General features: G+C 52.3%; 1 protein-coding gene across 2 annotated transcripts; it reads left to right on the top strand.

The window, feature by feature from the left end:
- Positions 1-27,531, top strand: GABBR1 (gamma-aminobutyric acid type B receptor subunit 1). 2 transcript variants are annotated; one of them, XM_067752247.1, is made up of 23 exons: positions 1-149; positions 591-684; positions 1,361-1,564; positions 2,338-2,523; positions 3,915-3,935; positions 5,400-5,560; positions 8,911-9,045; positions 9,414-9,584; positions 10,640-10,741; positions 11,321-11,386; positions 11,830-12,021; positions 17,029-17,271; positions 17,896-17,959; positions 19,221-19,298; positions 20,655-20,805; positions 21,295-21,427; positions 22,735-22,851; positions 22,948-23,055; positions 23,466-23,559; positions 24,207-24,334; positions 24,911-25,039; positions 25,242-25,385; positions 26,075-27,531. In XM_067752247.1, exons 2-23 carry the CDS (start codon positions 591-593, stop codon positions 26,246-26,248), a joined length of 2,895 nt encoding a protein of 964 aa, XP_067608348.1. In that variant the 5' UTR covers positions 1-149; the 3' UTR covers positions 26,249-27,531. The 2 variants fall into 2 exon arrangements, with proteins under 2 accessions (XP_067608348.1, XP_067608349.1); XM_067752248.1 differs by lacking the exon at positions 2,338-2,523.
- The last annotated feature ends 314 nt before the right edge of the window (positions 27,532-27,845 follow it).

Below are 27,845 nucleotides of genomic sequence, written 5' to 3'. Positions count from 1 at the left end.
ACCCTGGCCGGCGAGGAGCCCGGATTCGCGGGGAGGAGGGTCGGGAGGAGGGGGAAGGTGGAAGAGAGAGGAGGGGGGAGCGGGGAGGAGCGGCGGGGCCTGGGGCCTTGAGGCCCGGGAGAGCCGGGGAGCTGGGCCGGAGCGCCGAGGTAAGAGCCAGGGCCCGGGGGAGGCAGTGCTTGGAGAGGGGCGCGCGGGGAGGGCCGAGCCGGGGGTCTGGGGGCCGCGGGAGAAGAGGAGCGGCGGGGAAGGAACCGGGAGCGGCGAGGCGGCCGATCCGGGGAGCGTGGGGAAGCCGGGCTCCGGCGAGCCGCGGGGGCCGGGGGAGAGGAGGTGGTGAGAGGTGGAGTCCCGGGAGGGTGGGGGGGGCCGAGGGAGGCAGGAGGAGGGTGGGGACAGGCTCTCTCTCCTCCTCTCCCCCCACCCCGCGCCGGGCTCCGCCCCCGCCTCCTCCACGGGGCGCTTTTCGGGTCCCCGGGCTGAGCCGGGTCGGAGCCCGGGAGGCGACCGGAGGGAGGCCGGGCCGCCTCCCGGGTCCGGGCCAGCGCCGGCGGGGCTCGGTCCGGTCCTCACGGCCGCCTCTCACTCAGATGCTGCTGCTGCTGCTGCTGCTGCCGCTGGCGCCACTCTTCCTCCGCCCCCCGGGCGCGGGCGGGGCGCAGACCCCCAACGCCACCTCGGAAGGTGCACCCTTCTCCGGCGACCTCGGGCACCCCTCCACTCCACTCCCCCTTTCCTCACATCCCCTCTACTATCCCGTCGGCCCTACGTAGCATCCCGGCCTGGCAGCCCCGTCTCCTCGGCCCCACTTTACTACTCCTGACCTCTTTTCCATCACCCCGCATTATTACCCAGCACCCGTTTCTCTGGCCCCCGGTTACCACACTAGGCCCCCTTCCTGTGACCCCGCATTATTCCCTCAACCCCGCCCCTCTTTCTGGGCCCCCCATTGCTACCTCAGTTCCGCCTTTTCCTTGGTCCCACCTTGCTGCCCAGGTGGCCTTGTAAGACCCCCCCCCATGCTAATTCAACTCAGATTCTCCTTTAGCCTTTCTTAGCAAACTCACTCGCATAGCATACCCTTTCACGATTTCTTAGTTACTTTTCTCCATTACCCCAACCAGCACCCTTCCCTTCCCACTTGTGAGCTCCTTGACCCTGCCTCATTCCGCTGTGTCCTTCCGCCCAGGGTCTGTACCCCTCCCCACTCTCACCCTCTCGCACCTCATCCCATCCCCTTTGTCCTCCACCTGCCCGTTGACCACGCCCTACCCTCCCCTGCCTCCCGCTGCTGACTCTGCCTTTTCCTTTTTCCCCACCATCCCTCTCTTTCCGCCTGCCTCTGGACTCACCCCCTCAGGTTGCCAGATCATACACCCGCCCTGGGAAGGGGGTATCAGGTACAGGGGCCTGACTCGAGACCAGGTGAAGGCTATCAACTTCCTGCCCGTGGACTATGAGATTGAGTATGTGTGCCGGGGGGAGCGCGAGGTCGTGGGGCCCAAGGTCCGCAAGTGCCTGGCCAACGGCTCCTGGACAGATATGGACACACCCAGCCGCTGTGGTGAGTAGCCTCTCAAAGCCCCTCTCCTCTTCAAGCGAATTCTTCTTCCTGTCTCAAACTTAGCATCATTGCTTGCAAGTCAGCACTTTAAATCCATTGTAACTAAATTCACAAGTACATTTATTGAACAACTACTACGTAAGAGGGGCTTTGCTGTGTGCAGTTGCAGGCAGCAAAGTTAGCAGCCTGCACATTTTATTTCATCCTCCCTTCATTAGGCCACTGCCCATTTGAGAAAATAACTTGGTTATTCATCTTGTGAGTTAGTCTCTTTGAGGATTATTAGTGGCAGATTATGCAAAAATATTCTAAAATGATTTCATCACATTTTCGAATACTTGTCTCCAACGGAGAGACCATATACCCCCAAACTAAAACCCAGTTTAACGTGAGTATAAGCCAACGATAATAAGGCAAATCTGACTGTGCATCTAAAGTTACATACATCCACACATTTCAAAGCCAAAGAACCGCCCACTGTAGCTGACTCTGAAGAGGTCCCATTTTATGTGCTTATAGCTCCATCTTGGGTTCCTAGGATGGAAATGCTTTTTCTTTTTCTTTTCTTTTTTTCTTTTTCTTTTTTTTGGAATGTGTGGATGCTTACAGGGTTAAGGGAGGAGTGGCAGCTAGAGAAGCTAATCCTTTTAACACCTGATTTCCTGCAGAGTAGGATGCTTGTGGACCCAAACTCAAATCTGAGCCCCCTCCCTGCTCCCTAGGGGGAAGGAGTCTTCTCCAACTCGCCTGTCTCTATTTTCCTGTCTCCACAGTCCGAATCTGCTCCAAGTCTTATTTGACCCTGGAAAATGGGAAGGTTTTCCTGACGGGTGGGGACCTCCCAGCTCTGGACGGAGCCCGGGTGGATTTCCGGTGTGACTCCGACTTCCATCTGGTGGGCAGCTCCCGGAGCATCTGTAGTCAGGGCCAGTGGAGCACCCCCAAGCCCCACTGCCAGGGTGAGGGGAACAGCTGCCTGCATGCAGCAGATGAGGACGCTTGTCAGAGGATGGGAGTGGGGTGGGAATGGATGGTGGGGAAAAATAGGGTGCTATACAAAATGGGGGGCATGGGGGAGGCAGAGGTGAATGCTTAACACTTTCCTCCATCCACCTGCCTCAAACTTGCTGCTGCAGTCCCCCGTGTCCACTTTATCTATGCTGGGGGCTTCCTTCCTTTACCTTTCTCTTTTTTAATATCTTCCCCGTGCTCCCAATCCTTGGGTCTCACATTTTCTCCTTTCCTGTGAATCTCTCCCTCCATCACCCTTCTTAAGGTTTAACTACTCCAGTTTTCCCCGGCCTCAGTTCCTTTCTCGAAACTTAGAACTTTCTATGCATAACCTTCTTCTAGAATTGATCCCTCTCCCTTCATTATATACCTGAATTATTGTAAAGACTCAGCAATAAATCATATATCATATTTAGAAAAATCGATAATATTGAAAAGGCTATCCGGGGTGGAAAATTATCAGGGTAAAAATTTAAAAGACTTAAAAGTGGGGGCAGAATTGTCAGAGTATTAAGGACTACCGAGGGATGGGGTGGGAAGAGGACAGTCCTTTTCTATACCTCCTGGACAACCTCCATCATTCCCCAAGGGAATCCGTCTTGTGTCCACCACCCCCTTTTTTTCCATCTAGTTCTGCAAACTTCCCCCTTTCCTGGGCACCCAGATTCTCCCTCTGCAGTCTTCTCTCCTGGGATGCAGGCATACTTCATGCTTCCTCTACCTTTGTAGACACTCTGCCTTTCAAGATCCTTGGACCTGGCTTTCCTCACTAATTATTCTGCTTGTAGTTTACCATTCCATTCTGGAAAGTGGGACTCCCAGCCAGGGGTGGATTTACTAAGAAGCTAATGAAGTTTAAGCTCCAGGGTTCCTCACTTATACAGGCCTCTTCTTGTGCTCGAATAATGTAGAAGGTTCTAATAATGTGTTCACATGGTCATAGGTTTTTGTAAAAATTGCAAAAGTAAGATATTTTAACAGCAATAGTTTAAAATCAATTGCATTTGTAATTTTTTTCGCTTAAAGAGAGACCCCCAAATTTTATAATATTTAGGCTCCACAAAACCAGGATCTACCCATGTTTTAGCTGTTGGCACACCTGTCTCAAATTCTGTTGTCCTATGAGAAATAAAAGAAGAAAACCAACAAGTCCTGACCCACAGCCCCACCTTGCTCTTATCCCCAGGCACCTTCCCCTCAGAAACGCAGGCTTCTGCTCCCCCCCCCCCACCCCGGTCTTCTTCGGCATGGACAGGTGTGGGAGGGGGCTGGGGATCAGGCCTGGGAAGCTGGGCACCACTGGTAACTCTTCTCTGATCCCCGTCTTTCCTGCTGCCAGTGAATCGAACGCCACACTCAGGTGAGATCGGAAACCCTCATCGCGTGCACAGCAATCCCCTTACCCTTCACTCTTCGCCCTCCACCCCCAGGGATTCTGCCCCTAGGCTCTGAGTTCTCATCCTTCCCATTCCTCCCCCACCTTCCCTCACCCACCCCAGTACGCGGCTGGCCCTTTCTTTCCCTACCTGTTTCCAGCCTCCAGTCCCGGTTTTCTGCGAGGCTGCGGTCCCTCCCATCTCCCCGCTTGGCTGCACGCCCCTCGGCTCCGCCTCCTCCCAGACTCCGCTTCGGCCTAATGGCAGAGCCCCAGCAGGGGGCGGCAGAGTGCTGGGAGACCCGGAGCTTCCACCTCGTCCTCCCCTGTGGGGTTCCTTCCGACCTTCTCTGCCTGCCCCCTTCCTAGGATTTCACCTGCTGACTCCATCAGCCTGGCCCAGCCATCTCACCCATTGCCAGGCCTCACTCTCCCTCCTTCAGCTCCTCCCCACATCCTTTCCTTCCCTACGCCCTTCCCCTTCTCTTTTATCTCAGTTCCTTCTCCCACCACCCTTTCTCAGCCTCTGTCCACCGAGCCCCGTGTTCCCTTCCTCTACCCCCATCACCTCCCCCTGTACCACAGCCCTCCCTCTTCCCCACCCAGCTCTCCCTCTCTCTCCAAAACCTTTCCCATCGCCCTCTCCCTCACCACCCTCAGTCCTTCACCCCAGCTATTCACACGCCCATTAAGACGCTTAGGCGCCAGCCCCTTTTCTCTCGCGTCCCACTCTCGTCCTCCCCTTCTCCATCGCTCGCCCCTCATGGCTTCAGCCTCCCGCGGCTCCCTCCGCCCACCCCGCCCTCCCGGCACGCCCCTTCGCCTCGTTCCTCCTCCACCAATGTTCCCTTAGGTGGGATCCTTCCCTTCCTCGTCCATCTCTTTCACCCTAGGGGTCGCATCCTCCCTCTCCTCCGCTCCTCTCACACTGGTTCCCACAGCGGCGCTCGCCTCCATCCCCGCCCGCTTCCTCCCTCCCTAACTCTGCCCCCCCACCCCGGCTGCCGCGCGCCGCCCTTGACGTCAGAGCCCCCTCCCAGCCCTGCATCTCCCTCCTCCTCCTCCCCTCGGTCGGTCAGTCAGTCCGCGAGGAGAGTCCGCGGTGGCGGTGGCGGTGGCGGGAGCTAGAGCCGTGGGGGCCGTACGAAGCCAACCCCCCCTGCTTCCCCGAGGCCCTATCCCCCTCCTCCGCACAAAACCAGGAATGGAGGCGCTTCCCCGACATCCCCTCAGCAGCCCTCCCCGGGAGAAGTGTCCCCCCTGAGCTCCTCCTCCTCCCCCAGCAGCCACCCCCGCCCCCTGCCATGGGTCCGGGGCTCCCCTCTCCCCAGCTGGGGTGGCCACTGCCTCTCCTGGTGGTGATGGCGGCGGGGGTGGCTCCGGTGTGGGCCTCCCACTCCCCTCATCTCCCGCGGCCTCACCCGCGGGTCCCCCCGCACCCCTCCTCAGAACGGCGCGCGGTGTACATCGGGGCGCTGTTTCCCATGAGCGGGGGCTGGCCGGGGGGCCAGGCCTGCCAGCCCGCGGTGGAGATGGCGCTGGAGGACGTGAACAGCCGCAGGGACATCCTGCCGGACTATGAGCTCAAGCTCATCCACCACGACAGCAAGGTAGCCCCGGACATGGGAGTGGGTGGGAGGTGGGGGGGGCAGGGGGCCAGCTGCATGTACCTTAGCGTGAGTCGCTCCTGGGGTTGCCAGGCAGACCCCTCCCATGTGTGACTAGCAGAAGACAGGCTGGGGGTGCGCGAGCTCGGGGAGAGTCTCAAGGGCTGGAGGTTCAAGATGAGGGTCTAGGGGTTCAAGGTGGTTAATCACGCTGCAAGGCTGACCCTTCTGCTCCCGGAGACCCTTGGAAGTGCCGGGGTGGGGGGTGGTTGGAGAAACTGGGGATGGGTTTGGGGTACGAGCTGATCCAGTTCCTCCAGAGAGTAAACTAACCCTGGGATGGGTTGGGGGATGGAGGGAATGAGGCGGGAGCTGGATCTGGGGTTTACATTTACCATGGTAACAAGGTAAATCTTGGCAGCAGGTTGGAGCTGGAAGGAATAGGGACCCAATGAGCAAAATTTGGAGGAACTTGAGCTCTCTAGTTTATTTATCACAACAAACAGCAAGGTAGCTGTGGTCCCTACCTGACTCTTTCTCATCCCTTCATCCCCAGCCCTGTCGCAGATTCCTGGATTGTGGGACTATATGGCATATTGTGGTTGGGGAAGGCTAATGGTCAAGGGATGGGCAGAGGCACTAGGAAAATGGTGGGATTACAGGTCCACACAGGAGCCCCCGCAGAGCATGGGGATGGTGAAGAGTCCGGACGCAAGGAAGAGAAAGAGAACAGGAAAGAATGGCAGTGGGGAAGGGGGACCAGGAGGAGGGCTGGGGACAGCGAGAGACCCTGGGGCATCGTGTGGAACTCGGCTCCTAAGTATCTTCCCTGCAGCACTGTGGCCTCTGAGATGTGAGAAGGGAAATGGGATGTAGGGTTAGGGGGGTGGGGAAGAGGGAGAGGGGGGAAAGTAAGAAAATTTGGGTCCAGGGGTAGTAGGGGATAGTCCTGCAAGATTCCTTTCCCACCCCTATCCCCTACATGAATGATTGGGAGTATGGGGGAAGGATGTGGCACATGGAAGGAAGGCGATTTGGGACCTCAAATCTATCTTCTCTCATAGGAGGCCCTGGAGACTTAAGGGATTGGGGGAGAGTGAAAGAGCACAGAGGGGAGCCCTTGGTGATCTAACACCTGGGGTGGACTGAGGATTTATATTCGTTCTTTAGAACAGCAATCTACACCTAGATATAGATATGTGAGGAAGGAGCGGGCAGAAGCGGGGTTGAAGATAGGGCGCTTGGGGAGAAGACGGCACAAGGACTCTTAGGGAACTTTGAATCCCTTCTGATGCTTTTACAGTGATTCTCAAACTTCAGTGTACCTAAGCATCCCCAGAGGAGTTTGTTAAAAATACAGGTTCTAAATCCTTGGTCAGGGATGAGTCCCAAGGATCTGTACTTTTTCCAGTCAAAATCCCATGAAGCTAACCCCAGGATGCCTATAGGAAGGGCCGCAGGGCACAGGAAAAGAATTAGTTAGGGTAGGAGAGGCAGGAAGAGAAAGAGGGTCAGATCCCTGGAGGAGTCAAGCTTAGGAGAGCAAGAGAGGTAACTGGCTATGGGGGTTGGGGGGAGTATGGGGAGAGGGACAGGGAGGGATGGGTGCAGGCTTTAGAACAGGGGATTGAAGGGAGCTAGGGGAGCCCTGGGTGTGAGCTCAAACTCATGCACCATGACAGGTGATTCCCTGGAGGTGTTGGGGAGCAGATGGGGACCCAAGAGAAGGGGGGCTGGAAGAGAAAATAGCAGAGGCAGCGAGGGGGAGATGGAAAGGCAGACAAACTGGAAAGTGTCGTTTCCTGCCTGCAAATCCGGATCCTTGCTCCTTGTGAGAGCAGCAGCGGAGGAAGTCTATTGGAGAGGGGGTGAGAATCACGCGGTGCAAGGGATGTGCGGTGATGAATAGGGCGTGGAAGGGGAAAGGGTGTAAGAGAAGGTCGGGAAGGAATGAGGAGACAGGAGAGACACTGGAGTAGCGTACATTGCCCTGTTTGCCTGTATCTTATGTGTTCTTATCTGTCCTCATTGTTTCTATTAACCTTCTCTTCAGACAAGAAAGAGAGGGCCACGGAGGGCCCTTGGGAGAAGCTGGGGGCAGGATCTGGAGTGATAGATGCGGGAAGGTGGGACGTGAGAATGGTAAAGATACACAAAGATGCCCAAGTGGGAGGGATGCAGAACCTTCCAAACACGCAGTGGAGCAGACACTGAACGCTGCCCTTAGCAGGGGTGTGGGTGGGCGGGCAGCAGGGAGCTGGTTCTTTGGGCCAGCCTCCCCTGGCTCCCCCTTCTCCAACTTCCCACCGTGTCCCAAATGTCAGGCCTCAGTGGGAAGCGAGGAGGCCCTAGGGGGCCTTCTTTATTTCCTTCTGCTTGCCCCCACCCCCATATCACCCTCCCCAGTCCCCTCTGTCTCCTGTCTGTCCCCTCTGCCCTGGCTCCCCACTGGCTTCCATTTCTTCCCCACTTCGTTTGGGGCTCCAGCAGCTTCTGAAATGTCATATTTCAGCAGGAGGGGAACAGGCAGTGGGAGCTCCATGGCTGGCTCTTCCTCCCCTCACTTCCCCTCCTCCCCTCCTCCCCTCCAGCGCCTTGTTTACTTTCCCAGCTCCATTCTTCTCTTTCAGGCACCCCTAAAAGCATCTGGTTTCTTGAGCATCCCATTCTATTTATTCTCCCCAGCTCTTCCCTCATCCTTGTTTCTCCCCACCCCCTTTTGCCCCTGAATGTCTTCTTTTTCTAATGCACCCGTCAAATGTCAGAGCCCAGCAGGAGGACATGGATCTGCTGAGCCAGGATCCCCTGGTGGTCTTGTCCCTGTTCTCTCCTGTTTATTTATCTCTAGCCCTGAAAAAAGAAGAGGGAGAAAAAATAGTAGGTGGGAGAGGGAGTTTGCAGAGGTGAGGGAGGACTCTTCATAATATGGCTTTGAGGAGGCTGTCTGGGGACTTGAGGAAAAATTTATTCATATTCCTGCAGACTCTTTTCTACTCACAGATGTTTGGAGCATAGAAACCTGGGGAAAGGCGGCGGGGTGATGGAGCGAAGGTGGGCTAGGGGATGTCTGAGGATGCGCTGAAAGGAGGGAAGGCAGTGTTTGCATACACACTGATGGCGGGTGTGCAGCAGAGGGTGTGGGTAAGGCGCCAGGTGGAAGACAGAGAAGGGTGTTTCACGAATGAGGGGAAAGGAGACTCAGGAAGGAGAAGAAATGGTGATAATGACAAAAGGGTTTCAGCAGAGGGTAGTGGGGGAAGTAACTAGGTTGTTGGGGGAAAGAAAAGAGTAGGTGTTGCAGGGAGGGTAGGAGCCCTGGGGGAGCTTCCCTCATCCCCTCCCTCCTCGTTCAGTGTGACCCAGGCCAAGCCACCAAGTACCTGTACGAGCTGCTCTACAATGACCCTATCAAGATCATCCTCATGCCTGGCTGCAGCTCCGTGTCCACGCTCGTGGCTGAGGCTGCCAGGATGTGGAACCTCATTGTGGTAAGCAAGGCCCTGGGGGCCAGAAGGTGGGGCTGTCCCCTGGGCTGTACTAAAGAGGGCGGGTATTGCAGACCACAGTGGGCCCACTTCCGAGATAGAGTCCTTTGCAGACCTGAGCTAGTTGGCCTCCTAGCAACACTGCCCTGCCAGGGCTGCAGCTGACCTGCTCTCCATTAGAAGGAGTGGAAGTCAGCTCAGTGAAAGGGCACCCTGATGGAGGGGGCTTTTGAGAATCACTTTTCCTTGGGCAGAGGTAGGGAGGCTTGGATAGAGAGAGAGAATCCCAGAGGCGGGGAGGGTTGAAGGAATTCTCGGCAGCTCTTAGTGAGGCCGCCATAAACACGTCACCCTGTCCCCATCTCTCGTAGCTTTCCTATGGCTCCAGTTCACCGGCCCTGTCAAACCGGCAACGCTTTCCTACGTTCTTCCGAACTCATCCATCAGCCACACTCCATAATCCTACCCGGGTGAAACTCTTCGAAAAGTGGGGCTGGAAGAAGATCGCCACCATCCAGCAGACCACTGAGGTCTTCACCTCGGTGAGGAGGCACAGGGTGAAGGGAGCCTTTGCTCAAATCCCAGCACAGAGAGATGTGACACGGGATTCGTTTGGGGGGCAAAGACCTTGATTCTTTATCAAAAGAGAACACATTCCGAGTGGGTTAAGTGCATGTTCTTCCTGTAGCCAGAGGAATGAACAAGTTGAGTTTCTGGGACCCTCTCCAACTTTCTGGTTTTAGGATTTTTTTTTTTTCCTGCTTTGAGGCTCTGTCCCGCAGACAGATTCCAAGTGACCCAGTTCTATTAAAGTAGGTTCACTCTAAAGTTGAGGCAAGATAAGGGAGAGAATATGAGATAAGAACCTATGGAAGTAGTAGATTCCAGAGGCACTCAAGGGGAGGTGGTGGGCGTGTGTGAAGGGAAGAGAGGGAATAGAGAGGGAGGACGGAGGGAGAAGGAGAGAAGAGAGAAGAAAGAGGCAGACAGACGTGTGCATGTACATGGTCTGGTAATTGATTCAGAGATGCGGACATGCAAGGAGAGGTGGAGGGGAAGAGGGAGACTTGTGGGGGAAGAAAGGAAACACCTGGCTCTGTACCCAGAGAAGACAGTCTGCTCCCTCTCTTTAGTTCTGTTCTTTGGGTCCTCTATTCACTCTCATGTTCAGTGGCTCTTTAATCCTCCCCCAACCTTCTCTCAGTGACTCAGGACATTCTTTGAGCCTTTGTCTGTCTGCCCACTTGCCTCTTGAGGTTGACATCATCCTGCCTGTACTAGACCCTGCCTTGTCTTTTCTGGTTCCTCTCTTTTCCTTTCCCCCATTTTGGCTGTCAGGTAGGAGTGGGGTGATGGGGTGACTTCCCTGGGCACAGATCCTCAGGAGGGGCTCACCAAGCACCTTCCCAGCTGGAAGCTACATCCTAAGACTCCAGATGCTTTCCTTCGAACTCTCCCCACCGGGGACAGGGCTGTTGAAGGGAGGTTCAGAACGGCTCTTCCTTTGCTCTGAGAACGCAGCCCCCTGTACTACCTCCGGTCTTTACTCTTTTGTGTACCCTGTGTCTTTTCTATTTGCTCCTCATCGCCACCCAAGACTCTGGACGACCTGGAGGAACGGGTAAAGGAGGCTGGAATCGAGATTACTTTCCGTCAGAGTTTCTTCTCAGATCCAGCTGTGCCCGTCAAAAACCTTAAGGTGGGATGGCAGGGGGTGATGTGCCCAGCCTGCAAGGGTCTGGGTGGGGAAAACAGTGGTGGGTTGGAAAGGAGAGTCACGCAGGGACAGGTTTTGTTTTTTGTTTTTTTTTTGGTATTGAGGTATAATTGACATATGACATTGCATAAGTTTAAGAAATACAATGTGTTGGAACCTCCCCGGAGGTTCAGGGGTTAAGACTCCGCGCTTCCAGTGCTCCCACTGCAGGGGGCGTGGTTTTGATCCCTGGTCAGGGAACTAAGGTCCCACAAGATCCCACATGCCTGCACGGCCAAAAAAAAAAAAGTACAATGTGTTGATTTGGTACATTAATCTATTGCAATTTATTACCGCTGTAGCATTAGCTAACACCTGCATCATGTCACAGAATTTCGATTCTGTGAGGCAGTAGCATCTCCTGGGGAAGTTTAGCTCCATCTTCTGGCTGACATTTATCTACTACCCCTTGAACGGAACCCTGCACTAAGCACTCTGGGACAGGAAATCAAAGCTGCGAAAGTGCTTGGCTTAGTCCCCTCCGGCGTCCCTCAGAAGCTCTGTTCTCTCTCCCTTCTGTAGCGCCAAGACGCCCGGATCATCGTGGGACTTTTCTATGAGACCGAAGCCCGGAAAGTTTTTTGTGAGGTGGAGTTGGAATCTGAGGATGGAGGGGCACTGGGTGGGCTCTTTGCCTTGGGTGTCTCCTGGGCTCTCCCCTCTGCATCTCTGAACGAATGATCGGAGGTGAGGATTAATACGAAATCCCTGTCTGTTGGCTCTGACTCCACCCCTTGTCTTCTCACACATGTGACACTCTCTCCAGGTCTTATTTTCCTATCGCTTTGTGTTTCTGGAGGAGCCTGTGAATCCCATCTTCCCTGTCTGGCTGGAAAAGACCACTTAAAAATAGAGGCTGGGGAGGCACTTAGAAGGAGGAGGAGTCCAGCCTTCCCTACTACCCCCAGACTTGTAGATTTCTTGTTTCAATTCTCTGTTCTTCTCTGAATCTGAAGAGGCTGCATAGTGTCAAGTGAGATAAGACAAAGAAACAAAACAAAGACCCAGCCCCCCTCCTCCTCTGCATTCAGGTGTACAAGGAGCGGCTCTTCGGGAAGAAGTACGTCTGGTTCCTCATCGGGTGGTATGCCGACAATTGGTTCAAGATCTATGACCCGTCCATCAACTGCACAGTGGACGAGATGACCGAGGCGGTGGAGGGCCACATCACCACTGAGATTGTCATGCTGAACCCTGCCAACACCCGCAGCATTTCCAACATGGTGAGTGTGTGAGGACTTGGAAGCTGGCACCTGGGCAGATGGAGGGGACTGAAGGGGTCTCTTAGGTGAGGGGAGCAGGTATGGAGTTTGGAGGTCTAGGAAGGCAAGGGGCCTCTGCCTACCCAGAACTTGTTTGCATCGTGTTTCCTGTGGATTCCACCTCTGCTGTGACTTCCTTGGGCAGAAAAGAGAGAGTTATGAGAGTGGTGTGTTCAGTGGGCCCCTGATGAGTTGCAGAGCTGTTACCATGGAAATAAGGAGCAGTCGGCAAGAAGTCAAATGAGGGAGAGGCGTTAATGACAATATAGATGCTGTATCTGCAAGCACACCTTTATAGGAGCGCTGTTCCTGGGCAAAAATTCGTTTTATTTTCTTGGTGACTTCAGAGCACTTTAGAGTTGCTTAATATTCACTCCTGACTGATACTCAATTAGCTTGGCTTCTGATGCTTTTTTAATGATTCTCTTTTAGAATTTTAGAAGTAGAGGGACTTTTTTTTTTTTTTTTTTTTTTTTTTTTTTTTTGTAGAGGGACTTTTGAAATCAGTTAGCTCCAGATAGCTGGTTAGTGACAGACCTGGAGCTAAAAGACACACCCTCTGGTGTGGGAATCAGCCTACAGGTGAGGGGCACAAGTGAGTAGGGTGTGGTGTGGCGGGGAGACCGCTTTCTTGCTCTGCACTGCATCTTAAAGAGTACGAGAATCTTGGGTGAGCTTGATAAGGGCAACCTATGTGTCTGCTTATTATTCCAAGTGTAGCCCCAGGTCTGGAATACCTGCTTTGGAGAGCATGCTAGGGGTGAGTGAATGACTGTAAAGCCACCCTAATATCTTATTTGTTAAAAGTTGTAGTAATAATCACTTTTATGTAGTAAACCAGGAGCTTAGATCCATGATTTCAGTGATCCTCATTGCAATACTCTGATGTAGACTTTCATTTCCATTTTATAGACCAGGAAATTGAGACTCAGAGAGGTTAAGTGATTTATTGCAGGTCACCAGCTACTGAGTGGTGAAGCTGGAATTGAATTCTAGTTCAATCTAACTCCAAACCCTCTGCTCTATCACCTCCCATGGAAAACCCTGAAGTCTCACTAACAAGCTTGTTATCAGCTAACACTGTTTAGCAGATGACAGTTTTTGAGCAAGGGAGAAATAAAATCCAGGAATTTTATTCTGCAGTGGATTGTGATGGAAAGGTCAGTTGCCACAGGTACTCTGATCATGGATACTGTCCTGGGACATTTCCAAGGGATCTTGGTTGAAAAATACGATGGAAAAATTCTGCAAGATCACTTCCCTGTAGAGCACCTGAGAAGTGAGTTGTCCTCGAGAACCTGTGAAGGTAGAGGAGCTGGTAATCAAAGCCAGAAAGGCTTGTTGGTACCCTGAGCCCAGGACCTGCCAATAGTGGCTTCTGCTCCATAGCAGGGAACTAGAGGAGCTCCTGATAGGACACAAGGATTTGGTTGGGGGTATAGGGGGACTTCTGGGCTTTTGAACAGGATGAGCTGGAGGGTCTCTTTCTGGCTCTTCATCTCTAGAGAAAGATGGTGTCTGCCTTTGAGGTCTAGAGCTACTGCTAGGCCTGCTCAGTAGCCTAAAATGCCAGGTGAAGAGGCCAAGATTTTTCAGAGGGTAGATGCCATCTTAACAATTGACTAGAGAAGAGGTTGTAGATGAATCAAATAGGATCAAGAGAAGTGGACCAGAAGCAAGGGTCGAGTCTATGGCCCAGAGCCAAGGAGATTTAGAAAAGAAGCAGAGTTGCCTTCACTCTGTAAGGATGGCCTTAATGTTTAGATCAGTAGTTCTCAAACTTTAGCTTCTGTCAGAACCACAACTGGGCTCTTCCCTTGGAAGTTCTGATTCAGTGGGTCTGGGGTGGGGACAGGGACTTCACATTTCAACGGGCTCCCTGGGGATGTAGATGCTACTGGTCTGGGGAACACACTTTGGGGACTCTTAGGGCGGTGGTTTTCAATCAGAGGTTGCAATGTTTAGGGACAATTTTGGTTGTCACAACTGGTATCTAATGAGTAGGCCAGGAATGCTTCTCATCAACCTACAATGCATAGGATCGTCCCTACGACAAAAGGTTATCCTGCTCAAAATGCCAGTAGTGCGGACATTGAGAAACTCTGGCTTAGAGAAAGCGTTTTTAGGAGCCAGATATGGGAGAGTGGATTAGAGTGGTTTTGGAGAAAAGTAGCTGTGGGTTGGAGCTGTACTAGAGATCAGGTGCGAGGCAGCACACCTGGGGGTGAGATCGTCAGTAGATTCTGGTTGGGATAGAGGTCCCGTCAGACCTGGGTATGATAGAAGATAAAACTCTACCTCAGGATACACATTTTAGATCACCGTTGGGCACCTATTCTCGTGCAGAGAGACAGCCAGACAGGGCTGTTAAAAATTTAGGGTCGCAAATTTGTACTTGGTCATTTCACTAATTTCTATGGGTTGCAGAATTTGTGTTGTTCAGTTTTCCTTAAGCCGCCTTGTAACATTTGCATTTGAAAATTTACAACCATCTTTGCTGACCCAAAGGGGAGAGATTTTTTGGTAATTTTAGTCATGGGTGGGGACAGTGGTGCCCCCAGTGGCCAAGTGTGTTAGTGGTGGTGACCTGGAGCCAGCAGAGAGTATGAGGATCCGGGCAGGGGACGACAACATGCGGAGCAGATGATTCTCTTCCCATCTGGGTGATTTTCGGATGCAGTGTTTACTTTGAACTGAAGGTCGGATGGACTTGGAGGCTGAAGCATGACTCAGAAAGTCTCAGGCTATCTGCTGTCTGTCAACGGGTGCTCTCGGAGAGAGACATTTCAGCTTACAGAGACAGTGTAGGGTAGTTGGAAGAGTAAGGACTTTGAATGGGTTTGAATCCCAGCTCTTCCACGTACTAGCAGTATAACCTCAGGCAAGTGAAACTGTTCTGTGTCTTAGTCTCCTTATCTCTTTCTAAAATGGGCATATAATAGTATTTACCTCATTGGATTATTTGAGAATTTAGTAAGTTGATATATGTAAGGCCAATATAAATGTTAGCTATTGTTATGATGAACATTATTCTGTTTAAGGATTGGTGATATTAATGAAACATTTCAACGAAAGAATTAAGAGGACTTGGAGATTTCAAAGAGTCTAAGGTGATTCTAAGGTTTCAGTCTTATAAACTGGGGAGTGTTGGAAAGATAGAGCTTATTCTTAGATACTTATAATTTCAGGTTACTGATTATATAGTTACAAATGCCTTAGAGACAGTTCGAGATTCAGGACTTGAAATACTGAGCTGGAATTATAGATTTCAATGTTAGTAACAAAAATGAAGTTGAAAGAGAAAATGTAACTTACTTCATACCCAGCATTTTATACATGTTGTTATTTCATCCTTATAATGACCCTTCAAGGTAGTTAATATTATTCCCATTTTAAAGCTGAATAACTGCATAGTGAGGTTTAATAACTTGTTTCAGATTATACAGCAGGTAGGTGGCTTAGTTAGAATTAGGAGCCATCCTTCCATTTATCCATCCAATGGACATTTTTCTTAAAGACAATTTTTTGGAAGCAGATTAAGTTCACAGCACCATTGAGAGGAAAGTACAGAGGTTTCCTGTCTGCTCCCTGCTTCACTCATTGATAGCTTCCCCCAACAGAGTGGTTATAGCTGATTAACCTACGGTGATATATCATTGACACTCAAAGTCCATTGCTTACATGAGGGCTCACTTGGTGTCGTACATTGGGTGGGTTTGGATAAATGTATAATGACATGTACCCACCAAACAGAGCATTTTCACTGCCCTAATCTATAGACACTTATTATTTGTCCAGAGTGGGCTGGGCATAGTGCTGGATGCTGAGGTTTAAGAGCAGAATGGAACCTGGTCCTGTCCTCAAGGGGAGTAGAGCCCAGGCCTGCCTGTCTTCAAAGCCCAGGCTGCTTCCACTGCACCACACTGCCCGTCCTTTGCATTTCCCACTCCCCTGTGTCTCCAGAAAGTTGAATAGAAGGAAAAGTGGGCAGGGCACCAGGAACAAAGATTTGTATGTATTCTTCATTCATCTATTCATTTCTTCATTAGAGTATGTTTGTATATTAATAAATTCCAAATCTAAACAGAGTTGTGTAGTGCCCCTGTGTATTACCTGTGCCATGCCAAGAGGTGGCCACTGAACCTTTCCTCGTACAGTTTCTGGGAGATAAAGAAGGGAGAAGTGATTTTCCCCATTATATGGAGGACATTTCCAAAAACTGAAGCAATTTACTTACAGTCATTTAGCTAAACAATGTTACTGCCAGGTATAGAAATTCAGGTCTCTTGATCCATTTCATGACAGAGCTAAAGGAGCTATTATTCTTTTTAGCTTTCTTGGAAAAAAAAGACGGAGGGTTGGGAAGGGTGTGGGTAAGGATTGAATAATTGACTTCAAATGTGTGAAGGGTGTTCCTGCAGTCCCAAGTCTTCTGAAAACCCTCCAAGAGACAGTGAACTGAAAGCACACGAGGTTGGCAGGAAGTTAGCATGCTAAAGAAAAATCTTCCTGGTTGACAGAGTGAGGAAGGCTGTGGTGTCACCTTTTCCGGGCTCTTTCAGAATTGGAGGAGCTGTTAGTTCCTGCGTCAGCTCTATTGGGAAAGTCTGAAGGCTGACAGAACACCAACGCTGCCACTCGTCACTGGCGTAGCCAGGTCTTTGCTTTGCCCTCTCTGCTTTCTATCCTTTGCTGTTCATTATGCAGAGCATCTATTTATTAAACTTCTCTGTTTGCAGTTCTGAGCTAGCAGCTGTGCACACTAAGGCCATCGGACCCAGCTAACTCCTGCTCTAGTCTAGTAGCTTCTGATCTGAGACAGACACGTGGGTATAGTTAAAGATGTTGAATGTGCATACTGTCAATCTGACAACATGCACGCAAACCATCCTTTCAAGTCGAAGTGCCGGAGCAGAATCAGAAGCCCACCCCCACTCCAATCCTTTCCTCCTGTTCTTCCCTCCCCAGACGTCCCAGGAGTTTGTGGAGAAACTGACCAAACGACTAAAAAGACACCCTGAGGAGACGGGAGGTTTCCAGGAGGCACCCCTGGCCTATGATGCCATCTGGGCCTTGGCATTGGCCCTGAACAAGACGTCTGGAGGGGGTGGCCGTTCAGGAGTGCGCCTGGAAGACTTCAACTACAACAACCAGACCATAACAGACCAAATCTACCGGGCAATGAACTCCTCGTCCTTCGAGGGTGTTTCCGTGAGTTACAGCAGCCCCTCACTTGCCTCTGTCCCCCCATCCAGAGAGACCCCTCCCAGCTCCTTCTCCTGGAGACATGCGTTCTGTCTTTCTCAGTTACCTCTCTGCAATAATCGGTCTCAGACCAGGGAAGTAGGAGCCCCCAAACCAGAAAGCCCCACGGAAGGCTAGAAGGGAAACGGTATATTCCGTTTCTTTCAACCTCTCCCCTCACTTCTCTTCAGTCCCGATATTTATGAGTCAGATGAAAATTATAGGATTTTAAAAGAGGAAACAGCCTGAAAGATCATCTACTTATTCCTTTTAAAGTGGGGGAAAACAGCGTCCAGAGGGATTTGGTAGCTTTCTCGGGTCACACAGCCAGAAGCCAGGTCCCCTGGTGCTCTATCTGGGGATTTTTCCCATTCAAATCTCCTGGGTGAAGCTTCTTTTCAAAAGAATAATGTTTCTAAAATCTAGGGTATAGGCATCTGGGGTATGTCCTATATGCAGGCAAATGCCATAAATAGAATTCATTCAGAAGCTCGATTACATCAAAAACATAAGGATTCAAAGAGTTCCTGATGTTCTTTTTTGCTCTTGCTTTTATCGCTTTGCCTTCCTCCACATGTTTCTCCCCCTCAGGGCCATGTGGTGTTTGATGCCAGTGGCTCTCGGATGGCGTGGACACTCATCGAGCAGCTACAGGGTGAGCACAGGGGGGTGAGGGAACGGGGAGGTCGGGGGCCAGGCTGGGGCTGGGCTAGGACACCGTCTGGGAGGAGAACACCAGGAGGAGACATCAAAAGATTGCCTTGGTGCCTCCCTACCTCCTGCCCGCTCCTCTAATTGTTTTCATCAAGCTTCTAAATAATAATAATAGTAATAATAATGATAATAAAAAGCTTAGCTATGGGTGGGTTTCTCTGAGTTGCGGTGATTGTGCATGCAGATTGAAAGCAGCCACTCTCCTTCCCCAGTGGCCCCCATTTTGATTTGAAAGATTTCCCTTCGGTGCTTGAGTTGAGGGGTTCATGAATTGTTAGTGGCGCACTCATGGACTCAAGAAAAGCCGAATCTGGGAAACCTGCTATTTTTAAAGGGAATCCATTGCATTTCCTTGATTTGTAAACAATTATTTCTAATTTTTCTGTAGTGTGTATAGTTTGGCTTTTCTAGATGGTATTTTCTTATACCTTAGCGCACTTCATGTATTTGCAAAACTTCTGAATTAGTTTTTCAACTCCACCCCCCTCTCAGCCTCTTAGAGCAGGGCCAAAAGAACCATTTCTTGGCCTCCTGTGAAAAGTTTCTTTCTTTCCTTCCCCCCACCTCCCACACCCTCTCAGATCTTCTTTGTAACCAGGACAAGAGGGAATAGACTTCAGTCATGGTCAAAGGGGTGTGAATTGGCTTTAGAAGGGAGAGTTATGGTAACTGGGGCAGCTCTAGAAATCTTAGGAGTGACTGAATTTCACTTCGTGGCTTTTTAAGAGGCAGATGCAACTTGTCTAAGGAATTAGAAGCCAAGTCAACGGAAGAGAAATTTCTAAAATTAAAATGAAAGCCTCTGGGAAAATAGATCCTGTGATTCTGTCTATCATGAGAGGGGGAATAAACAGAAACACTTGAAAGGTTTAGAAGCCAGAATCACAGTGAGAGACATCGTGCTGAGGTGTGAGCCTGTGGAATGGGTGGCAGACATACTGTACAGCCTTCTTCACTGAAGGGCTTTAAGCATATAAGGTATTCTTATTTGTTTGCGTTGCCTTGGAATCCACCCTATAGTGCTTTTAAGTCAGATTGCTGATTCAAGTGACCCCCAGGTCCTCCCAAGTATCCTTCAGGGGCTCAGGTGAAGGGAAAATCAGATACGACCATGGAGAACTCCTTTAGGGAAGTGGGAGGTTGAGAATGCCTGGGATCGGCTCTTCACCTACCTGTGGTCCCTCCTATGATCGTCCATCCAGGTGGCAGCTACAAGAAGATTGGCTATTATGACAGCACCAAGGATGACCTTTCCTGGTCCAAAACGGATAAGTGGATTGGTAAGTGGATCCTGTTTATATTTTCCTTCAACCCCTCTGAACAATTCAGAAAAATGGTGTTTGAATGAGGGTGGGGTGGTAGGTGCCATTAGGTTGAAATATGCCGGGAGATGGGCCAGGGGCTGGGTTTCAGAGAAAGGGAATAAAACCACCAAGACGTGGGTAGGGGAGACTGGTGTATTTGGAGAGGGAATAGGCGGTTGGTAGCAATGCACTCTTAAAAATAGTACATTGCTGGGATGACTGGGGATCAGAGGCAGGGGGTGGGAAATGGAAACTCCATTTGGGTTTCCCAGATGTTCTGGTGACTTGAGGTATCTAAACCAGCTACTTTAATCCTAGAGTTGCCTCTTCAGCTTTGATAGGAAAATGGTTGCTTAAACTGTAGGAGAGGCTGCAAAACCTCATTGAATTGTCTTCTGCTAAAATGTGCTTTTTAAAGAGAAAAAGGGAGCAATTATATTCTTTGTGTGCTTGGTGAGCTAAATGATAGGAAATGGGAAAGATACTCGAGGTGGGCGAAAGGAGGTCTCTATTGATCAAACAAAGGTTTGGCATCTTGAGGAGGGAGGGGAGACACAGCCGTGGAAGACAGCTGCCATCTGCCCTGCCCAGCTGAAATCTAGTAGTTCTCAGTACTGCTGGAGTTTGGAAATTTTTTTTATAATTTGAATTTAGGACAGTGTCTGTATTGCTATAAATGCTTCATGGCCTAAATTATGCTTTTTTTTAAAAAAGCTAAGCAAATTGAAATTAGTCTTTTTTTTTTTTCCTTTCTTTGAACTCTTTGACAAGTTTGAGCTTCCTTTTAATAATAACTGAAAAACACCGTTGGGAATATCACCCTGACAGCAGTAAAATCATGGATCAGTTTTTGAAAAAAATTTCCTCCTGAGGTTAGGAGGCCAGACTCGGTACTTTGAGGGACTTTAGCTTCATGATTCTATGATTGTCTTTTGCAGCTTTCGATTTGAGTTGTAAGAGACCTCATAAAATTTATTTCTCAGTATCCCCTTCTTTCCCCTCTGTTTTCCTTTGCCACAAGAAAGACAGAAAAACACAAAGAACAAACAGTAACGAAAAAAAAAAAGACTCTACAACTTCAGTGATACAGCTCAGCTTCTAGCTCCATCTTCTAGTCTCATTTCTGATTGTTTCCTAAGAGCCCCAGCATCAAAGAGCATTTGACCTGCAGCGGCCCCTATTCAGGGCAGTTAGGGCCTCCTGTCCTCAGAGCTAAGGCCTGGGTGCCCATCAGCAGCTTTGTCCTTCTTCCCTTTCTCCCGTCCCACCTTCATCCCTTTGTCCTCCCTCCTTTCTCGTCCCCCTCCCCTCCCCCTCCCCTGTGCCATGCAGGAGGGTCCCCCCCAGCTGACCAGACCTTGGTCATCAAGACGTTCCGCTTCCTGTCACAGAAACTCTTTATCTCCGTATCCGTTCTCTCCAGCCTGGGCATTGTCCTAGCTGTTGTCTGTCTGTCCTTTAACATCTATAACTCCCATGTCCGGTAAGTTTCTCTTCTGACATTTCCCTGTCCTTTCTGCTTCTCCAAGATAACAGTCATTTGCTTGAAGGGAGTGAGAAGGAAACTGTGTAGCTTCTGAGGCTGTGCATCCTTGAGGTTTCCACTCTGAATTATTGCTTTCCCAGTGACCAATGGGAACAAAAAAGGAGAAACCAGCTATAACTCCCATCCTTGCTCCAAAGCAACTAACGGAAAAAAAAAAAAAAAAGCCTTTGGGACCGGGTAGCACAGTGTGCAGCTCTAATAGATTGTGTATGGCGGGGTCCCGTGCAGGAAGCCCTCTGCAGCCCCGCCAAGACCCAGCTGGCTTTGTCTCTCGAGGCTCCGCTGCCTGGTCCAAGCCTGCCTTCCTCTGCCCCCGGCCCTGAGGTTGGGGTCAGGCCCTTGTAGGGCGTTTGGGGAGCTGAGCCTCCCTGGAGAGGAGGGGTAATTCTGCTCTTCTCCCTTTCCCACCCTCTGCCTCTGCCCTAGTTACATCCAGAACTCACAGCCCAACCTGAATAATCTGACTGCTGTGGGCTGCTCTCTGGCGTTAGCTGCCGTCTTCCCCCTCGGGCTGGATGGTTACCACATCGGGAGAAGCCAGTTCCCCTTCGTCTGCCAGGTGAGGAGGGGGTGGCAGGTCCCTTGCAGAGCATGGCTCTCCCGGCCCCTCAGGAGCGCCTTCTGTGATGCGCCATCCCCTGCCTGTCCTTCTCCTTGTCTTTCCCTGACCCTTGTTCCAGTTCCTTCTCCTGGCATCGCCCCTCTGGTCTCTGTCTGGCTCCGTCCCTTCTTTCTGTGCCTCCAGAAGTTTTCATTCTGGAGCTCGCTTGTCAGTTCCAAGGTTGCCATGGCATGTCTTGCAGAGAAGAGGGGGAAGGTATCGAAGGCGAAGGAAGGGGGTCTTGCGCAGAGAACCCTTGGACAATGGTGGGTGGCCTGTCTGTGGCATGGGGGCTGAGAACAAGAACTGGGGACTTCCCGTGGGAGCTTTAGTTGTGGTTCGGAAGGACGGAGGCGGGGGATCTGAACCAACAGCAAGGAGAGCTGGGGGAAGGGACCACTCTCACACAGGGAGGAGGCCTTGTGGGACTCTTGGTACGTGGAAGGTTCTGGGGCTGCTTCAGCAGCAATATTTGTTTGGTTCTCTCTTATGCTGTGGGAAACACCCACCCTTTTCCCTGCCCCTCCTTACTCCTCTCTCCTCTGCCCTGTGCCTGTCCTGATCATGCATCCATGCACATGGCATTCGTGCACACATACACCTACAGTTCCTCAGAGGCTCTCTGTCCCCAGTGAGACCTAATGCAGGGGGAGAGCAGACAGTTAGCTGCAGTGACATATGAGAGGCATCTGCTGTGGGAGCAAAGAGAAAGCAGCTCACTGTCAGAGTAGCCGGGCGGACCTCACCAAAGGCGGCATTTGAATAGTGCAGGATGCAGGGGATTTTGTCAGCTGGAGAAATAAAGGATGGTTACTCCAGGAGGAGAGGGAGCATCCTATGGGTAGCAAAGACTCAAGGGTGAGGGCGAGCAAATGAGCAGTTCAGCAGGGCTGGAGCACGGGGCAGGTGAGGGCCTGGGGGGAGAGGAGCCTGGGAATTTAGGTGGGACCGTGTTGTGAAAGGCCTCTTGCCACATCTGGAGGTGTTCAGGCTGCAACCTGTAGGCACTGGAGAACAGTCAGAAGTGACTAAAACCCAGTCTTTTAGCACGATCACCCAGGTGGCAAAGTAGCAAAGGTGGATGGGAGGAATTTATGAAAGGTAGGGAGACTTGCCGCCACCCCGCTGCTCCCCTTACCCCTGGCCCCCCTACCGGCTGCGTCCCGCCTGCCTTGTCATCTGTCACCTCCTACAGCCTGCCCCATCCTGGCACAGTCCCACCTGTTGCCCCGCCCTGTTCTTTCCTGCCCTCTCTCCTTTCCTAGGCCCGCCTCTGGCTCCTGGGTCTGGGCTTTAGCCTGGGCTACGGCTCCATGTTCACCAAGATCTGGTGGGTCCACACGGTCTTCACAAAGAAGGAGGAAAAGAAGGAGTGGAGGAAGGTGAGCTGCTTCCGATGCCTCGGTCCCTAGCGCCTTGGCTCTCGGGGTTTGGAGGACCCCCACCCCAACACGCCTGTACTCCATGTGTTCACCCAGACCCTGGAGCCCTGGAAGCTGTATGCCACGGTGGGCCTGCTGGTGGGCATGGACGTCCTCACCCTCGCCATCTGGCAGATCGTGGACCCTTTGCACCGGACCATTGAGGTACCGCTTGGGAGAAGGCCCTGTGGTCAGGAGGCCGAGGGGGGCTCAGTGGTGGAAGGGCCTCCGGCGCTGCGTGTGGTCTTGAGGAGAAGAGCCGCTCGTGGGAGGTGTTTTCCAGCCCAGTGCGTCTCAGCAGCTCTACCTCCTTCCTGGAGGGAGCTGCACCAGAGGCTCTGGATTCCTCTGAAGAAAGGAAGTGGTGGGGAGCTGGCAGGATGTGCAGACTTCAGATATCATGGAAGGTGGGGGAACAAGCACTTTTAAGGTGTTTAGGCAAGTGCTCCTGGGATCTGTCATCAGAATTGAGGATCTCATCAGAAAGAGGGGGCAGAGTTGGGAGTCAGGGATTGAGCAGAGGTGGGAAGGGGAGGATGGCAACCATCTTTGTTGTGGCCCTGTCTCTCCCTTAGACTTTTGCCAAGGAGGAACCGAAGGAAGATATCGACGTGTCTATTTTGCCCCAGCTGGAGCACTGCAGCTCCAAGAAGATGAATACATGGCTTGGTGTGTGGGACGTGGGGGAAGATGCCACTAAGGCAGGGGGTGGGGTGGGGCAGGGACAGTAGCTTTGGAGGGAGAAGTGTCTTTGGAAAAAGGCAGAGAGCTCATGTCCACCCAGTGCGAATGTCCTCCTGTTTGTCATTGCACTAATCTTTTCTGAGAATGGGGAGAGCTGGTCTTTTGCGTGAGGAGCTTAGGTCTAACGCAGGGATGAGGCAGAGCTTGTATTCATCAGAGGGATCAGTGATGATGCCTCACCCTCATCTCCAGACCTGACACCATCTCTGTCTGGTCAGCTCCCTGGAGTAAGACCGGGGCTGTGAGGGGTCAGGCCCCCTTTGGCCTTTTTAGCATCCCTCTGACCTGTAAGCACAAATGGCAAACCTACCCTCAGCGTGGAAAGCCGTCTTCCCACCTGGAGAATAAGGGAGTGAGACACTGTGTGAGTGAGGTCGGGGCGAGTTGGGTGGACAGTGGGGGCAGCGGACAGGGAGGGGTGTGCTAGGTCAGAATGGGTGGATTGGAGAGGAGGCCCCCTTTTCCTTGTGGGCGACCAGGAGGAGTAGCAGCAGGTAGAGAGCACAGAGAGCAGGGGAGTGAGTGCAGCCTGAAGGTCTGGTCGCCCGCGTGACCCTTTCCTGCCCTCCTAGGCATTTTCTATGGCTACAAGGGGCTCCTGCTGCTGCTGGGTATCTTTCTTGCTTATGAGACCAAGAGTGTGTCCACCGAGAAGATCAACGACCACCGGGCTGTGGGCATGGCCATCTACAATGTGGCGGTGAGCTCCCCAGACCCCTGGCATCGACCCTGGGGACGGACTATAGCAATCCAGGTGGAGTGGCCTGGGATGAATCAGGTGCCAGATGTGGGGTCAGCTGGGTGGAAGTCTTCAAACGTTTTTTAATGTCTCGGATTTGTTAAGCACTTTACAGTCTATAAAGCACACATTAATCTTCATACAGCCACCCAGTGAAGTGGATATTAGCATCCCCACTAGATAGATGAGGAAGCAGAAACAGGTGAAATTAGTTGTCTGTGGTTCACAGGCTGGAATCTGAGTCGAGATTTCCTGCCAGGGATGCCCAGGGACTGGCTCTCGGGGACTCTGATGTGTGTATAGAGGTCCTGGGAGCTCCTGCCTTGAGGGAGGGGTTGACCTAGAGCTGGAGCTGAGCTGGAACAGTTTGTTTGGCATTCTTCTCAATCTAGAGTTGAGGACGATCCTGACTTTGGGTCCTTTTCAAATGGAAACTTCCCCAGGAACCTGTCCCCATAGACTCTCTCCCGGGGAAAGAAGACCTCGGCTCTCGTCTGAGCTGGCAGATCTGCAACCCCAAACATGTTCTGCCCCCAGGTCCTGTGTCTCATCACGGCTCCGGTCACCATGATCCTGTCCAGCCAGCAGGATGCGGCCTTCGCCTTTGCCTCTCTTGCCATAGTTTTCTCCTCGTACATCACCCTGGTTGTGCTCTTCGTGCCCAAGGTGTGGTTCTGGGTGTCCTCCCACCCTCTCCAGCCCGTGTCCCCTCCATGCCTTCGTCGCATGTCCCCTCCTCCCACTTCATCCCTTGTTTCGGGCCCAGCTTGTTCCTCTTGTTTTCGTTCTTTTCAACTGCAAGCCACCGTCAGCTAAGCACTGACACTGTCCCTGCTCGGCCATCCATGCCCCTAACCTCCACCCCCAGATGCGCAGGCTGATCACCCGAGGGGAGTGGCAGTCAGAGGCGCAGGACACCATGAAGACGGGGTCCTCGACCAACAACAACGAGGAGGAGAAGTCCCGGCTGTTGGAGAAGGAGAACCGGGAACTGGAGAAGATCATTGCTGAGGTGTGCGGTGAAGGCAGGGCTGGTGGCGGGTCGGGGAGGCCCATGTCTCAGGTCCGGCTTCTGGAGGCAGAGTCTGAGATCAGCCTTCCGGAGCCTGTGGTTTACCAAGGGAGGGTCTCAGGAGACAAGCGGCCAGGGAGTGAGCAGAGGAGGATGGGGAAGGGGAAAGGGTGGAGCTGGCTTCAGGTAAAATCGGGTGCTGGCCTCGGCAGGTGGGGGCGGCTGTGGAGCACAGCTGCACGGTTGGCTTCACCTGCCGAGGAGCCGAGGGGGTGGCCCTGGGCTGGGGGTGGCTGGCTGCGGGCCTTGAGTGTACCCTCCAGTGAGAGGGGTCTGGGCAGGTCCCCAGGGTGTCCACTGTGCCCCCGCTGTAGCTAGAGGCCAGCGCAGTGTCAGGCTGGGGGGTGCTCAAGCTGGGTTGACACTAATCGGTGCGTGAGTTACTGGAAGCTGTGTGCATGGACCTGTGTCCCCTCCCCCCAGCCCCTGTGTCTCCCTGATCTCTTTCCTTCACCTGGTGCCCCACTGTGTTCTTTCGGCTCTCCCTGTTCTTTCCCCCATGCCTCGCGTTACTTTCTTCTGCCAGTCTGCCCCTGCGTCTCCCACACAGTTTCCTCTGCCTGTCTTTCCCTCCCCCAGCCCTTCCTGACTTCCTGTCTCCCACTCGCCCAATTGTTTTCTTCCTCCAGAAAGAGGAGCGAGTCTCTGAACTGCGCCATCAGCTCCAGTCCCGGCAGCAGCTCCGCTCCCGGCGTCACCCTCCGACACCCCCAGACCCCTCGGGGGCCCTGCCCAGGGGGCCCCCTGAGCCCCCCGACCGGCTTAGCTGTGATGGGAGTCGAGTCCACTTGCTTTACAAGTGAGGGCGGTGTAAGGGGAGACAGGCCAATAGGCGGAGGGAGAGGGAGAGGGAGAAGGGGAGGGGGGTTGGGAGGAAGCAGGGGATACCAGCCCCAGGTGGGAAGAACACTACTCCATCCCATCTCTTGTAAATACCTGCCCCTCTGCAAGCCCCGGGGTTTTCTGGGTCTCCAGTACTCCCGGAGCCAGGCCCTGTTCTCTCATTCGTTCGTATGATTTTCTATCTCTACTTCATAACCTAGTTTGTACCTGGCCTGAAGCTTCTCACTCACTGGCTCCTCAGCAGCCTCACTACGTACACCCTCTTCTTTTCCTCTGTCCCGTTGCCACGGCAACCCCACAGCTCCCTTGCCTTTGTGCTCTGCTCCCATCCAGCAGGGGTCTCCCCAGAGTGCTCTCTCTACCCTAACAGGGCCTGGCCATTCCTCGCACCATCCTAATCTCCTTCCAGCCCACTTGCCCCTCCACACATGCACACGTTTTGTTCCTCTTGAATTTTGCTGCTGCAGGGCACTCATTCTTGTTGCCAAGGCTCACATTCTCCTCTCTGCCAGACACACATTCATCCTCCCCTCCCCTGCTCGTCCCCACTGCACAGGCTCCTGTGTGCGCACGCGTTTCACACGTGCTTTCTCCACCCTTCCTGTGGCCGCATATGCTCCATTGTATTCCCTTCCCTCATGGCTGTGTGTGCCCCTCTCATGGTCATGGGTGTGTCCTTGTGAGGGCGTGTGTGGGTGGGCGTGTGCCATTTGTCTAGCATGTCTTCCCTGCGTGCACACATCCAAGCTTATCCATGCACTTTCCCTGTGTGCCCTCATGGTGCCTTGCATACCCTCTTCTTTCTGCACCTTAAAATCATTCTATTCTTCTAACAGAGTCGTACACACCCACCCTGGCCACTGTTACGCACTTTTCCCCAATTCATGTTTGGTGTGGCTGCCCACATCCTCTCTTTGTCACACTTGGTTTCCGCTCGCACTCTGCAGCCTCTCCTTTGCGCTCATGGACCACCCTCGGTCCACACTCACAATCGTCCTCTCCCAAGAGTGCTCCCTTTGGTTTTGTGTTTTTCTGGGGGAAAGAAAGGAGAAGAAATGGGGGCAGGTTTGGGGAGCTGCTTCCAGTGGATATTCGGTGAGAATCCTGACCAAAGGAAGGCACCCCTGACTGTTGAGATGGAAGATGGTCCTGTGGGGCGGGAGGTGGCGTCCCTTTTGCACTGTGGTGTCTCTTGGGGAAGGAGCTCCCCAAATCTCAATAAACTAGTGAACGGAGTGACTCAGCACCTTGTTCTTTACTGTGAACAGAGTGGGCTTCAGCCCAGGGAGGGAGGCTCGGGAGACTCCACGTTGATGAAAAGGCACTGCAGTGGAGGGAATGGAAAAAGGTGTTTTATTGATCCATTGAGGGCTTAGCAGGGCAAAGCAGGACACTATTAGGACTGAGATTAGTGAGGGATGACATTAGTGGTTAAAAGTGTGGGCACTGGAGTCTAACTACCCGAGCTTCAGATTCTACCACATGCAAAAAATTTCCTTTATTCTCCAAGTTCTCACTTAACGAAGATAAGACTCATCATCATCAGCACCATCTTCA

This window comes from Pseudorca crassidens, chromosome 10, assembly GCF_039906515.1.
Source record: "Pseudorca crassidens isolate mPseCra1 chromosome 10, mPseCra1.hap1, whole genome shotgun sequence".
NCBI lineage: Eukaryota > Metazoa > Chordata > Mammalia > Artiodactyla > Delphinidae > Pseudorca > Pseudorca crassidens.
This window is presented reverse-complemented; position numbering and strand designations above follow the sequence as displayed.

Bases quoted from the DNA above. Each gene is read 5' to 3' on its own strand.
- GABBR1 (XM_067752247.1), top strand. From the start codon at position 591: ATGCTGCTGCTGCTGCTGCTGCTGCCGCTGGCGCCACTCTTCCTCCGC. The intron at 11,387-11,829 runs GTGGAGTTGGAA...CTCTGCATTCAG, and splicing joins CCCGGAAAGTTTTTTGTGAG to GTGTACAAGGAGCGGCTCTT. The intron at 23,056-23,465 runs GTACCGCTTGGG...TCTCTCCCTTAG, and splicing joins CTTTGCACCGGACCATTGAG to ACTTTTGCCAAGGAGGAACC.